A 15,563-nucleotide genomic window follows, 5' to 3' on the forward strand; every position below is an offset into this window, starting at 1 on the left:
TCGGTTAAATTAATAATTAGTTCATAGTAACAGAGTTCTTTGTATAAATTGAGTGCAGGACCCTTTTCGGGTCTTCATATTCCCGTATCTAAAAAATGTTATCTCATTTTTGGATTTCATCTACGACATTGGTCATAATCCGTGGTAGTTCTTACCTAGAGCGGCAGCGAAACTCGGTACCTAGGATGAAATTTATGTAAGTCTCCCTCCTATTTCAAAATCAACCTAATTTTAGGAAACTCTTTATTTTCAGGCTTCTAGGCAGACTCCGAGTCTAAGGTAATCAACCGTTTCCCTCCTCTCACTCGACTATATTCCCAGCGTATTATATTAAGCACAGGCGTTTGCGTGGCTAAAGAAAAGCTCCGACGAACCTGGCATCATTGACCATTTCTGTGTATCAGGTACTCTTCGCATCATTGAACACTGGGAATAGTTTTCAGTTGCCTCGGAAAGTAGTATATTGACTAAATGGAAATTTGGGAACCTTGCTGGGGTTCAGGACATATTTGACTGTTACGTAAGTCGGGCAGAGTCTTGTTCTGTTCCAGTGTTCATTTTTCTAAACGGTCTTTATCACGGAATCACAGTTCCGCATTTCGAACTTCATCTTATAAAAAACGAAGTCTACTCCACAAAGCAGATGAAGCCAGAGCCAGCAGATGAGAAGAAAATCCACGCTCGGGGTGAAAACTCCGGTGCCGGTCTCAATGGATCTGACCCTAAGGAAAGATTCCTTCGATTTGAAGTTCTTGATTTTCGAGGAGTTGTTGAGTTTTCCTTCCAGAAACGCGGCTGATTACTTATGTATGTGATTTCTAAAGTTACCAAATGTTTGACACTCATTTTAACATTTTAACATCTGGTACGCGTGAGATGATGGAATGGCGTATGAAAAGGCCAGACCTTAAGGGGGAAAGTGGGCTGATTCAGATAGTCTCGGAATAGAAACTTTAACGAAATTACATTGATTACACAGTTTCGAGGGGTGGGGCGCATAGCTTGCATACTGGGCGCAGGATTGCTCCCTACGACCCTGGAAATGGCTGATGAATGATTGTTGTCTACTTTCTTTGCCAATATCGCAAAGAAATAATTCATGCCAAACCAAATCATGCAAAAATATCATAACTTTTAGATCACTTCGGTGGGAAAGAAAAATGATTTAAATAGTTAAGGCAGTTTGTGCCTTTTGTGTTCCAGTTAAGTGCTTTCCTTGATCTCGTTAAGTGCTGACAGTGGAGAGCTAATAGAGAGGCTAGAGTTGCTAGATATAAGCATCACTTTCTTCTTCGTTAATCAGGCTGGGAATTTTTTTGGCTTTAGATCGTGCCTTTTCTGACCACTTTCACCCGGTATTAGCATATGTGATCAATTTTCAATAACCAGGAACCATACGTTTCTGGAGTTGCTATTATCATACCGTGTTACTAGTTAGTTCATTGTGTGCGCAAAGTCGTCCCTACATTTTTTGCAACTGTACGTTTCTGGAACTATTTTTATGCTGGTCACATCTTATCTTCGTCAATCTTATTTTTGTGGCGCCATGGATTTTTAGCAATTTAGAGAACCGAATTTGAAAATTGCGCAAATTTTATAACACATCACGTTCGTCTTACAGTTCAAAACACTCTTAACAGCTTTACAGAAATGATGCATTTTTAATTAGTCTTAAACTGCTACTTTCCCACCGTACTACGTTTTGTTATCCTTATTGCCCATTTCCAGCCTTGGCATCTTTAGATAATTCGAATTTCTCTGGTTCAAAGAATGCATTTACCAAGAAGCATCAATTTTAAGGTTTTACACCTTCCAGGTCGCTGGGATAGCCTCAGCCTTTTCTTGAAGATTATGTTCGGCGTTGTTGAATCATCTATCCTTTATATGCAGTTAATCCAGTTGAACTTTAGAAGGATTATTTTCAAAGCAATTTCAATGAAGACGACTGACGACTTCGTTCAGAGTAGAGGCAATTTATCACCCCGCCTCATCACTCTCTGGGAGAAGTGAGACCGATGTAGAGGCGAGAATAGACTCGTGGGGAACCGCCTACAGGGTAGTAGTAGTGACGAAAGAAGTACTAGAGATTTGTAGTAAGCCGCAGACAAAAAGCACCGGACCTCGACGGTATACCGAACATATCGATTAAGCTGGTTGTTAAGTCGAGACCAAATATATTTGTGGAGTTGTTTGAAGCGTGCTTGGTGGATGGGGTCTGTCCTGAGACATGGAAACGATAAAAGTTAATTTTGTTGACTAAACCTGGTAAGCCTCTTGTTTGGTCGTCTTTCTACAAACCTATATGTCTACTAGAGGCTTTGAGGAAAATGTTGGAGCAAATAATCTAGAACAGATTGCTCCCCGCTGTAGAGAGTCGAGGAGGTTAATCAGACCGTACGGCGAGATCAACTGTCGACGCCATCAAACTGAAAGCAGAAAATGCGATACACAGAAAGGGTGGCAACTATTGCGCAGTGATACCTTTAACGTGCAAAATGCATTCAACTGGGCCAGTTGGAACCATATAAAGAGGTTTTCCGTGGAAATTGGTGTACCCAGTTACTTAACTACGCTTGTCGAATGCTTACAGATTACTCTTTTATGCATATAATATTCGTGAAAACGACGTAGATGTGAATTATATCAAGTGCGAAAACCGCTTCGTTCAGGACTATCCTCGGATAAAGTGGCCTCTCGCCTCTTTGTAAATTGAGGCCCTGGTGCTTAACCCAAAAAAGAAGTCCGTGGGAAAAAGTAGGAGAGTTTCTCACCAATTGACATTATCCGTCATCAAGTGGATGCGGACTTCGGAATCCCTAAATCCTTCAATAAAAAAAAAATACTTTGGCGATCGAAAACAAAAAAAAACTTAACTGGTTCAAAATTTTATGACAGGGAAGGTGTTTCAACAAGCCACAATTTCGGACAGTTCGAACCTTTCCACTACGGTGTCGATTGGTATACCCGTCTCTGATAAAAGTGCGTGTAACAGACAGATAGATATATAGAAAGCTAATGAATCGATGGAAAGGAAAAAAAATATTTTCTCCATGATTTTCCTTCCATGTTATAGTTCTTTTTCTGAGTCCATCATTATATCTAGATGACAAGCAGTCGTCCTTGCAAGAAATCTTTTATTTCTCCATGTGTTTGTCTATTATTTTGAATTTTGAATTTGATATCGTTAATTTACTATAGAATATTCAGAATATGGAAAATTTTTCCGTGATCCATAAGATAGTTGTCTACAAGAGAAGTATGCTCACAATCGGACTTCTTCTCACCCATGACTCCGGTGGAAATCGTGGAAATGGTGCAATCTCTTTCGTTGCAATATTACTGGGTAATTCAGTTAAACGACCTAATTTTCTTAATTTTCGACGTTTCGCGATGCGCTGGCTGGATCTTAGCATCAATGCAGCCTGCATTTTGGTGGTGTTTACTTTGTATTTCTCCTACCCTTCGTAAAATTCGTTAATGTTGATCTTGTGAATTATGTTTGTGTTTCTGTTTTCGACGTTTACGCTTTCGGGTAGGTAGAGTCTCTTTAGCACTGTTAAAAATCATAGAAGCGCCGTTTTCAGTTTCAACGGAAACATGGATGATTTTCGCCTTTTGTGCCAAACCATTTTAGTGTTGAAAGGGTTTGCATAGGGGTTGGTTTCAGATTTTATTTTTAAGTTGATCTTTGTGTTGTTAGCGGGTTTAATTTGATTGTATGATTGTCAATTATTATCACAACAATATTGAAACTTTTGGAGTTAGTGAGTAATTGAAACATTTTGGATTATTTCCTTCTGGTTCCTATAATTACGGAAGCTAAATTAAACGACTGAAAACATCAACAAAAAACATATAAAAGGAAACTAAATTGTAAATTTTGGTCGAAAAGAGCATATCATCATCATCATGAAGGCGGGTTACTTTTCGGGAGCAGAGCTTTTATGCTATTATAACTTCTACTACTACTATTTCTACTACTTGTCACCTATTATATCCATAAATATTAGGTGTACCAATATGAAAATATTCCGCTATTAGGAGGTAAACTTAGGCGGCGCCATCCATCTTTGACATCTACTCATTGCTGCAGCGTTAGTCAGGACCCTTTTTCGTATGGTGTAAAAGAGGAATCAAGTTACACAATCTCTATATCTTCTAGCGAAAATAAGTGTTCACTACTCAGGAAAAAATTGGCTATTCATACTGATAGGCCTAACATATTAATGCCAGTTACGATTGTCATAATTCTTCGAGGACCTTTAGCGGCTAAATAAATTATTTTTGTAAAACTTGAAAATTTTCCGTCATATTATAATGGAGATAAATCCAAATAACAAAGTTACTAACTTTGCTCGACCAAGAGCTGAACTTCGAATTTTCCTCCAGAAAATTTCTTCAAGAAAATCACCGTCTGGTTTGGCCGTCCCGCTCAAAATCCTTATGAACAACCTGTCGAGAGGAATTCGGTTGCCAGCCCCGCGGAGCTGGTATATGGGGAGAACCCAAGGCTCCCAAGTGATCCGGTCTTCGACAAGAGATCGGGTCTCATAGAGTTGGGGTTGCTGCGCCTCCTGAGGGACAATCTTCGACGCATCAAAGCCACACCTCCCACCCGACACTCGTTCGCACCTACCTGTGTGCCCAAGGAACTGGACATGTGCACGCACGTCCTGGTCAGGACGGATGCCGTCCGGAAGCCGCTGCAGCCTTTATATGAAGGCCCGTCCCGTATTCTCGAGCGGGGAGAGCGTTTCTTCCAACTCGAGATCGGAGGACACAAAAAGGCGGTCTCCTTATCTAGGCTGAAGCCCGTATGCGCCCCAAAACAACGTCGCGTTCGCTTCGCGGAATAATGGGGAATGCAGCTCCGGGTTCAGTCGTTGAAACCCCTAGGTTTCATCTGGGGGCGGAGTGAGGCGGTCTCCGTGGGAGGACAGCCAGCGGTTAAAAGCTCCGTTGGTTGGAGACTAAGGGACCGCATGAAAAACCAACCGGTCTCCTCTGATCCAACCACGGTGAAAAGAACACGTTGCTCGATAACTTTAACAAAAAGAAAAAAAATAAAGTTTTTCTTAACTTCTTACTCACAATAGTGGACTTCTTCCTATGTCTCTATATTTTCGTTAACAATTTGATCACATCGGCCAATGCCAATTCGAAAGAAGCAGCAGAATCTGTCACTTCGACAACGCTGCCAAGAATTTCATCGACGTGGGTGCCCGCGTTATTGTTGAGGATTATCGAGGCGACGTAGGAGTTGTCCTGTTCAATCATTCCGATAAGGATTTCGAGCGGCAATTCGCCTCTGCAAGAGATTTGCAGCAGAACATCGATAATATATGTGGAAATAACACGCTGATATAACACAAAGTGAAAAACTGAATTTAATTTTTCAGATATGGCGTCCCTGTGAAATATTCTGTAAAACTTTCGGACCATAATTGCAAAGCCTTTTTAACTCGGATGAAATTTTCTTAACGATTCCTTTGAATTGACTTTTTAATATTTTCGTCATATAAGAGTACTGACCGTGACTATGCATCAAAAACATACGACTAAACTGTCAAATTGCCCTCCGTATAAGATGAGCACGATTAGGCAAATGTTTTAAGATCCTTTTGAAGACGGTTCTAGGGACTTTCCACCAATAGTTAGAAATTGTTGAAAGATAAACAGATAAGCCCTCAAGGATACAAAAACTGGTTCGTGCCTTGCAGGTCGCAATGGTTGTTTGGCGTTTAGTTAATGAATTACGCTGAAAACCTTAGGATTGTGACCGTCAATTGAACTGTCAATTTAAAGCAAACAGTATTTCATTGTCCTTACTGGCCTCAAGCGTATTGCCCAAGCCAACATTGACTGTGTAGACCCAACTGTAACGACAAGACTAATTTTTATAGCTAGGCATCATGCAGAGTTATGGAGGCAGCTACCAAGAAGCCAAGCACTGCGTATTACACTTGCCTAGAAGAAGGGCCAGCGGTTTATCATTGAAGAAAAACCGTATGATTTGCCGATTAGGTCACACCAACGAAACCCCGCGCTATGAGCCGGGGTTTAAGGATACACTCAAAGTCGTCCCTGCTTGTTGTAACAGGCGACTAATAGGGATAGAAATTTGTGGCCTGTGCGTAGAACGTACGCACACTTTTCGAAAAGGGTAGTGAGGGTCCCCAGAATGCTCGCCTTCTCAAACTTGAGCGGGAATTCCAGCGATATAAACTGGACATTCTGGGCCAAAGCGAAGTAAGATGGTGGGTCTCTGGAGAGTCTTCCTCCCTCTCTTGCTATTCTTACGGCGTGGTACTTTTGTATTCCGGTGTCGGGTTGCTTCTGACTTCTACCGTAGGGCGCGCTCTCTTGACCGGGGAGCCGATTTCTGACAGACTTCTAGCTGCTAGATTCCGATCCAGGTTAAGGAGCATCACAATTGTATAATGTTACGCACCAACGGAGACCTTCGATGTAGTGGAGAAGGATGCTTTCTACGAGCAATTAAACGCAGTTCAGGGTTGAGGAGAGATAATTGTGATAGTGATGGGTTATCTGAATGCCAGGTTGGGATCTGACAACATCTTGCTTGGACATATGATAGAGAAGCACGGTCTTGGCGACCGTAACGGTAATGGTGGGAGGTTCGTGGATTTTTGCAACTTTCATCACCTCGATGCTGTACGAGCAATCAGATTGACCGCTTGCGATCAGTAGTAGATTTAGGAGTTGTCTTCCGGATGTGCATAACCAGAGAGGTACTGACATTGCCTCGAAAGGGATCATCATCTGATGATCACTTACGTTCGCTTGTGTGTTGGGTCGACATCAAAAATGCTTTTTTCTCGGGTGCTACACAGGTCGTCATCCACGTCTAGAAAAGAAGGCATAAGATCTGGCTAAGTGCGGTCGTGGAAGAGGATCGATGAACGGAAGGGGTTGAAGGCTCTGCTGACTTCTGTGTGCGATGGCAGACGAGACGCGCTTGAATTCCGATACTCGAGCCAAATCCCGGGAAGCTCAACCTAGTGTACGCCGCGACAAGAGAGAATTTGCTATTACGCTGGCCAGGAAAGTGGAAGATGCCGCAGATCACAATGATATCTGGAATGCAAACCGCATCACGAAAGAGCGTGCAAGTAGTCGTAAATCTTTGGACGGTCCTTCAAAGTACGGCAACGGTCGACTTCTCATCCAAGATGATGAGCAGTTGAAGAGGTGGAAAGAACACTACACCACGGTTCTTAACCATATCGCATCCAGTGATGTTCCTCCGCTTGTGGATGAAATGGCTAGCGATGGTACATGCGGAAACGGACTATTCATCCAAACAGAAAAAAATCATTTCGGCCATCAATGCATTCAAACGGAGTAAATCCGCTGGGTTAGACAGTCTCTCCGCAGAGTTATTTATCGCGGCAGTTACTTCAGATCTTCTGTTTCCACTCGTACAGAAATCTTGGGAATCCGAGACCTTTCGCAGAGAGTGGAAGGAGGGATTGATCGTTACGATCCCAAAGAAGGGGACCCGTTTTGAGTATGACAATTGGAGGGGTATCTGTGTGCGTGCTGTCGTTGCAAAGATAAAACCTAAAATAATTCTGGAATGCATCAAAGAACATCTCGAAAGCTTCATCGACTGGGGGCAGGCTGGTTTCCGCTCCGGTTCCTCCTGCATTTACCATATCAACCCCCTACGGATCATTTTGGAACAGTGCGCGGAGTTGGCATCTTCCCTGTACCAGGTTTTCATCTATTTTGAGGAAGCTTTCGATAGTGTGAAGAGGAGCGCTCTACGCAGGAGGGGCATTCTGGTGAAACTAGTAGCGTAGTAGTATTATCAGGGCGAAATTTGATGGCACAAAATGTCACGTGGTGCACCGGGGCAAAATCTCTGAGGATATTAAGGTACAAAGCGGAGTCCACCAGGGTTGCATCCTGTCATCGATATTATTTCTTCTTATTATCGGTGATTTTTTAATAATGGAGGATGTGACAATGACAATGACATCTTTCCTCCTCCTCTCTCACCGGGTCATGGACATTGGTGAAATGGCTCTGGATTTGGAAAGAATGTAAGTAGAGTTGGACTCAAGACAAACACCAATAAAACAAAGGTTCTCCGTCTGACAGGTCTCTCCATCTACATTAATGGGCAGAACATCGAAAATGCCTATCCATTTGTATCGGAAGCGTGGTTTCTGGGGTGAGTGGCACGGAACTGGATTTTGTCCAAAGCATTAACCGCGCTATATCCGCTTTCACTGCCCTATCTAAAATCTGGAAATGCAGTTATCTCAACACCAAGATCAAGTTGAGACTTTTGTATGTTGGTGCTCTTTCTGTGTTGCTCTATGAGAATAGCACATGGAAAGTGAAATGGACGGGGGATGATGAAAATCAATTTTTAGATATGCCGATTGAATGGGAGATATTAAACAAGTCGGGAAACCGGAAGCTTGACGCTTCAGGTATAAAATGTTTTGTGTTTCCCTATGTGAGGAGCATAACGCAGTTCTCCATTGGCTGATAGCATTGACTCGAGACATTTAAATCGTCCAGTTCTGTCAGTGGCAGTAACCTGCCCAGAACTGAGCGAATTAAATGTCTTGGGTCAATGCTATTGGTCAATGGAGAACTACGTAATAAAATTGCTTAACGCGATCTGGATGAAGTGGCATTCCACAACTAGTGCTCTTTGTGATCGACGTATTAACGAACGTCTTAAATCTAAAATTTACCGCAATGTGGTCCGTCTGCCGCTCTCTATAGTTTTCAGTGTTGACCGACTATAAAAGACAATGGACGCCATCTTGCGGTAATGGAGGCGAAGATGTTGATATCCGCAATCGATATGGGGTTGCACCGATCATGAAAAAACTACGAGTGAGGCATTTTCGATGGTCTGGTCACGCAATTTACGCTAACGAGAATTCGTTTACCAATATTGGTCTGAACATCGAAGTCAATGGTGAGCGACCAAAAGGCCCGCCGAAACAGCGGTGGATGGGGATTTAAAAGCCTTAGGTGCACCCAGATCAGGCATTCAATAGAGCCAAATGGCGAAACCGATCACGACGAGCCGACCCCGCTTTTGAACGGCGAAAAGGCCAAAGAAAAAGAAGATATTGTGTCTGAAGTAAATGATGATATATTGGATGACAACAGTTTCGGAAGTTTTTTGGATATGCAACAACTGCAAATTTTTAAGCCAGCAGCTTCGAAAAGTTCTAGAGCATCTACTGGACTGTGCCGTGATCCCAATGGACTTAATGAGGGAAGTTCTGTTTTTGAAAAATTGGATAAGCGAATATTTTTTAGGATGGATTGCTTAGGTCCACTTTCACTCGCACTTTCAGTCCACTGAAGCAATCTTTCAGTTTCGGATCGGTGATTCGGACTTTTGGTTCATTGATTTCTTACATGGTGTCAATTCTATAAAATGGAGTCTGAACCCTGTGACCTAATAGTCAAAATAAAAATGAACAAAAATAAGGCCTCTGTCAAGGTGGCGAATCTTTCGCTAAGAGCACTACCATGCATAGTAATTTCGACTCTGCGAGAGTCATTCTGGGTGACACTGTCCTCATCCCAATTAATGATTTGAAGTTCCAGAGAATTGCATTTTTATCTGATACTCTTTTTCCTGCTTATGTTGAGATTAAAACACGATCTAGGGAGTTCCTGCTTGTGGCCCATAAAATTTGAGATGGCCTTTCTTTGTTACAACGTTGAGTCCTAGGAGTGAGTTTGTTGAAGAGAATTCCAGAAATCGGTCCTGGTACTCTTATAAGGAAATTGAACAATGTTCATTATCTGCACAATCAAAAAACTTCCTAAGTTTCTCCAAAGTTTTCAGAAAAATGGCAGTAGCGTGCTCTTTTATGATACTTGCTGTGAATCCTCCACCCTTGTTTGGCGTTAACCAATATACTGCATGCCAACAACAGTCACAAAAGTCTACTGCGTGAAGATGTTAATGCCGAATAATGTCCTGCGAAAAGTATTGGGTAAACCGGGAAGGAAGGTCCTCAAATTGAATGAAAGTTTCGATGTGTACGATATGTCGAAAGAAAATTATTTTAGGAGATCTCAGAGTTTTTGGGAAAATGTATCTGGCAGCCAATTGAATTTTTAAGGATTTTTCGGCTTAAACGAACTTATTAATGTTTTTAGGAAGAATTTCGGAAATGAAGTGTGGCACCTCCTCCCAAAAATACCCATTTTCCGCCTATTTCTTTATAGGCCAATAGACAAAAATAAATATTTCCTTTCTAAAATACTTAGTCAGAAATCCATTATCTGATTCCCAACACTTCCGCTGTACTAAATTGAAAACTCCTCCAAATTTCCCAACGATAAAATCAAAACCTCATCATCAAATTTTCCAGAGGCAGAGTCAATATCCCCAAATTAACTGTCCGAGGCTTATCTTTTGAGTAACAAATGATCATCTTCCATCAGATACTAAGATACTCATTTGTCATAAATTGAAAATTGATTTTTCCTACGGTAGTCGACTTGTAAACGATTTGATGGAAACTCAATCTGTTTTCCTTAAGTTGTTAGACGCGGCTGGACATTTTCCTATAAATTGTGTTGACATGATAGGGAGCCTTTCTGTGTATTTTTAGTTTTGTAACTTGAGTACATGGACAAGGAGTTAATGTAAAGATTGCGATGTTGACGCTTGCTTTCTTCGTGTGTTTACTCAGTTGTAATTTATTCATGGAGTTTATGACTTTGTGTTTGATTTATGAGTCAAGGTTAATGTAGGCAGGTTTGATTAATTTGCCTTGCAGTGAGTTAATTAATAATGATGAAGTTGACAATTGTTTCGAACAAGTTCTATTTTTGCATTCTATATATAATTGCACTTCGTGGTATTTTTCTGAATGAAGAAATAAGACGATATGGCAAAGGGGTGAGGCTTAGAGGGGTGTTATCTTCTGTGCTAAGAAAAAAATGGTCAAACTGAGTCTAGGAGTTGCATCTACATATCAGTGCAGTGACAACAACTTTAAACTTTTCCTAAATTCTAATGAACATTCCACCCAGCTGGAGTCGGGGGCTGAAAGAAGTTATGGAGGTCGCCCCGTGGTCTCTAAAGTATTGCACCTCGTGTTTTAGGCTAGGAGCATATAAGGAACTAAGTATTCTGGTCATAATAGCCCAATTGTACCCCTAGTGCTTCCTTTCAAATATTTTGGGGACTGCACCGATAGCAGGCGTAAGGACGCATCTTTCCTTTGTATGAAGAATCTTAACAAAACAAAACTCAAACAAGATATCTTTGTTTTAAGTCTGATGAAGTCAGATAACTGTTTAAGTCTACCTCCTCCTCCTCCTTCTTAACGTGATCACAAAAAGGTGAGTACGCGTGTCCTTTTTCTTTAGTGTCGCTCTGTGTTGTCTTAAGTAGTTTCATAAAGAAACATTTGTCTACAGAACTACGGTGTACTCCTCGATGGTTAGCAATGTATCTTATTTGGAGCGCGTGTTTTTAACATTCATTAATATATTTGCAAATGAGGCTATAAATCCAGCAATCAAGATCAGCACTTCAGATCTTCTTGTAAAAAGGATCGTTATGCGTAAATTAAATGACTAAATGGAATTAACTACAAGAAAATGCTTTATATATCAGCAGAATGAGGTCCATCCTCTTATTGTTGTAGATACGAATAACAAAAGAACAAAAGGAGTACCAAAGGATCAGATTGTAAATTGTATTTCCTACTGACGTATCCTTTGTTAGAAGATACTTTCAATGTGTCATGATAGAAAATTCCCTTTCAATGGAAAAGGTAATCATTGTAAGTTCAAATTGTCAATATGAAAAGGTCACAAGTCGCTAGTTCTTTTAAATTTTGGGTTTCAGTCGGGAGTGGAATTTTGAAGAAATTGGAAAACAATGGTGGACATCTTGTCGATAAATTGCTGTTTATATATACAATATTTTCCTCGGTTATTGGTGATAGTTTGGACTACACATTGGTTGCGGTATTGTTAGCAACTAGAGGTTACAACCCCAGTATAACTTCGAGTAGAATTTCTCCAACACTTTTCATTCCCCAAGTCAAAAAGGATACTCCTATTTTCTTCGAAATATTTCCCAAGGACCAGAGGATTCAACGTCCTGAGCGCAATAGTCAGTTGGTTGCGAGGATCCAATTTTTAGGACTCTCGAGTAAACATCAGTTTATCAGTTTAGTCGATGAAAAATAGGTTTGTTTCCGCGGTTCCTAGAAGGAGTGTATGGAAATTGTACCGTAGGGGAAAAGCATTCCCAAGAAATCAATACCGATGGCGAACAAAGTGGCAGCCTTTTCCGCCGCCTCCGATGATCCCCATCATTCATTCATCTTACCCCCTTGTCACTTCGAAGGAGCTTTATGGATTTCCACAGAAATTTTTCGTTTACATTTCATTTACTTTGTTATTACTGCGGAGCTATTACTGGCAAGATGGTAAACTAGATGGGTGGCGGGGATTATGGGTAGCCGATTGATGACTTCACATGAATCATACGAGAGGTGAATAGGCAGTAAGAATTGGTTGGACGAAAGAATGAATTTTGTCAAAGGGTCAACGAACAGATTGCTGAGTGGGAAAAGTTTATTTTTTCTGGAAAGTTAATAAACGTCACGTTAGCTACCTGGAAAGTAGTTGCATTGAGTATGTTTTCATAAAATGTTAAACATCAGTGGACAATGGAAAAAGGGTTTCGGTAGAGGGCGAAAAAACTGGAGACAAAAAGTTCTTTCCGTTTCGGAGAAAGAAACAGGTAGAATGATTGTGGGGTGGCTATATGGTTCATGCGAGTAGAAAAGGGTAGAAATTCGCCAATGCACATCTTTTTTGAAGGCATACTCATAGGAATTTTAATGCCTTTCTTTGAAATTTACCGATATTGTGAATAAAATTTGTGATGCGACCGAAGCTTCCAATGTTTGGTGGAGACAGACAAAATTGGAATGCGAGCCAGAGCTGACTTGCATAGGTTTTCTTCACGCTTCCTATTTTTTTGAATCGAGGTAACAAAGCAAAGTCCATTCACCTTAGCAACTATTTCTGTTAGTATCATTCTAATGTAAGAAGGAATCATGCTACTATTTTCAACGGATCCTGTAATAAGCAACACATTCCGTCGGAGTTTGAACAGATATTACCTTATTTATTTATTTAACGGACAATGAAGTAAATTTCAATTACTTTTTGTCGTCAGGAGAAGGAGAAAGCAATAATCTTATTCTATGTTTATAACTACTTAAAGAAGGATCAAGCTGTTATGGGTTGTAATTTCGGCAAAGCCTAGGAATTAGTAGACTTCGAGCTCTGCGAAGGACACGTTGAAAATGCCTGCCTTATGTGTGAGATAAGAGGGAGGACGACAGCTGATGTGTTTAGCGACGGAGCAGTCTTCAGACCGGTGGAAAATTTAAAAAATGTGCATAAATCCAGATAGGATCTAAGCAGTAGTAAGGGGAGGTTCAGAAAGCGGAAGCGGGAGGAGTAGTCCACACGAGCGGAGTTTTTCTTAAAGAAGATGGAACATTTTCAAGGGCAAGTAATCACAGTTACGGGAAGGTGACGAGATCACGGAGCAGTACTCGACGGTATTCCTCACGGGGGAATTGAAGAGAGCTAAGGAGGGTTAGGTGGAGTCAAAATATCAGAGGAGGAGCGAAGTATAAAGCCTGACAGTTTTACTGATCGATTGATGACTTCGATGCAATGGGTGTCGAGGCGGAGCTTATTGTCGAAAGTGACTCCGAGGTCTTGAGTGGAATTTAAGTATGATAAGGAATGTCCGTTAAGAGAGTAGGAGAAAGAAGTGGATGAGGATTTAAGCGCGTAGCACATCGAGTGGCACTTTCTGACGTTTAGCACTAAACCATTAGTCGAGTACTAACGAACCAGAGTGTCTAGGTTAGATTGAAGGGAAACACTGTCCATAAGCGACGATGTAGGGGAAAACAGCTTAAAGTCGTCAGCACAGAGCAAACAAGGGTAAGTAAGAAGGGGGAAGGTCGTTGATAAAAAACTAAAATAACAAAGGGCCTTAAATTGAACCCTGTGGGATCCCAGATAAGGGTGAGAAGGGGCGGGGAGTCTAGTCGTCAAAAAGATGCGGCAGAATTGGTTGGAAAGGTAGGAGGCAAGCCATAAAACAAGTTGTATTGGAACGCTTATAAATGAGAGTTTGGATAGAAGGTCCACCTTCAGTGAGAGTTTTTATAATATTGAAATGGGCACCAAAAAGTAATGGTCGACCTTATTTTTTATTGCTGTTGAACAAAATTTTGAGAAATGTTATATCACTAAAATGTCAAGCGATGACGGCTTTACGGTTTCTTACCAGGGCAGAGGCAAATTGTCAGACGCTGCCTCACTTCTGCCCTGGGAGCAGCGTGACCGTAGTGATATTGAGTGCTGAGAGTTGAGTGCTGCGAGATAATATGGTGGGATTCTGTAGAGCACTCTTCTTCCTTTTGCCACACTTAGAGCAAGGTGGTTTTGTATTTTGGAAAGCCGTGTTGTAGTAGGCGCGAATCCATTATCTTTTGACCTCACAGCCGATTTTTGACCAACTCCTTACTATAAAATTCCGATCCAGGTTAAGGAGCATTACAATTGGAATTGCACCAACGGATATCTCCAATATAGTGCAAAAGTGTGTGTACTGGACTGGGTTGCAAAAATCGGGGCTCTGCGGAAACCCTGTTCACTAAAGGCCGACCAGATTGATTGCATTATACGGGCACTATTCTCTGCGCACCCCATATGGGAGGATGACGTCGGCGCGGAGAGCGCAGAGGACTGTCCATTTTTTTCTATAAATGAGTTGGAACAGGCAGTCCTCGCTATGAATAGCAAGAAGGCGCCTGAACCCAATGGTATTCCAGCAGATAACTACAAACTAGTATTCCAACACCGACCAAACCTACCGCTTGACACATCCAACGTTTGCCTGAAAGAGGGTACTGGTTGAAGGTGGCGAGGTTGCGCTGATCAGCAAAGAGAAAGGTGACCCCGAGTGTCGTCTTTATACCACCCACTTCGTATGCTTGGCACTGCTGGAAAAGTGCTCGAAAAGCTCAGCAGAAGTAGACTCGCTCAAGTGATACTCGCTGCCGGAAACTTATCTCTACGGCAGTTCGGTTTTAAAGCAGGGAGATCCACTATTGATGCTGTTATGCAAGTCGTGGATACCGCTCGATGAGCGGAGGCATATAGTCGCTGAATTCGTCAGGTGGTACTCCTCGTAACGCTTGACGTCAGAAATGCAAGAGTCTTCACGTGCCGAACTATCTCTTACGGATATTAAAGGGGCTATCTGAGGAACCGCTTCCTGCTACCTATGATATTCTATTTAAACCTATGATAGTCTACTTAAACACGACATGCCAGAAGCGTCGCGTCTGGTCGGTTATACAGATGATGTCACGGCGCTTGTTGCTGGTCGCGCTGTCGAACAGGCGCAAAGCAGAGTTGGTATATTGATGCGAACCTTCCACTGGAAAAAAACAAAGTAGTCAATCTGACTAAAAAGCGAATTCCGACCC

At 41.7% G+C, this 15,563-nt stretch overlaps 1 protein-coding gene across 2 annotated transcripts in view; it reads right to left on the reverse strand.

The window, feature by feature from the left end:
* LOC119652414 overlaps positions 1-15,563 on the reverse strand; it is a 307,544-nt gene that overhangs the window by 42,270 nt on the left and 249,711 nt on the right. Inside the window, exon 3 of one of the 2 annotated variants that reach the window (XM_038056532.1) lies at positions 3,285-3,804. The exons of the other annotated variant lie outside the window; for it this stretch is intronic. Coding sequence (XP_037912460.1) covers positions 3,285-3,428 — 144 coding nt within the window. The 5' untranslated portion in view covers positions 3,429-3,804. The remainder of the gene's footprint in view (positions 1-3,284; positions 3,805-15,563) is intronic. 2 annotated transcript variants of the gene reach the window in all.

Source organism: Hermetia illucens, chromosome 3, assembly GCF_905115235.1.
Source record: "Hermetia illucens chromosome 3, iHerIll2.2.curated.20191125, whole genome shotgun sequence".
Classification (NCBI taxonomy): domain Eukaryota; kingdom Metazoa; phylum Arthropoda; class Insecta; order Diptera; family Stratiomyidae; genus Hermetia; species Hermetia illucens.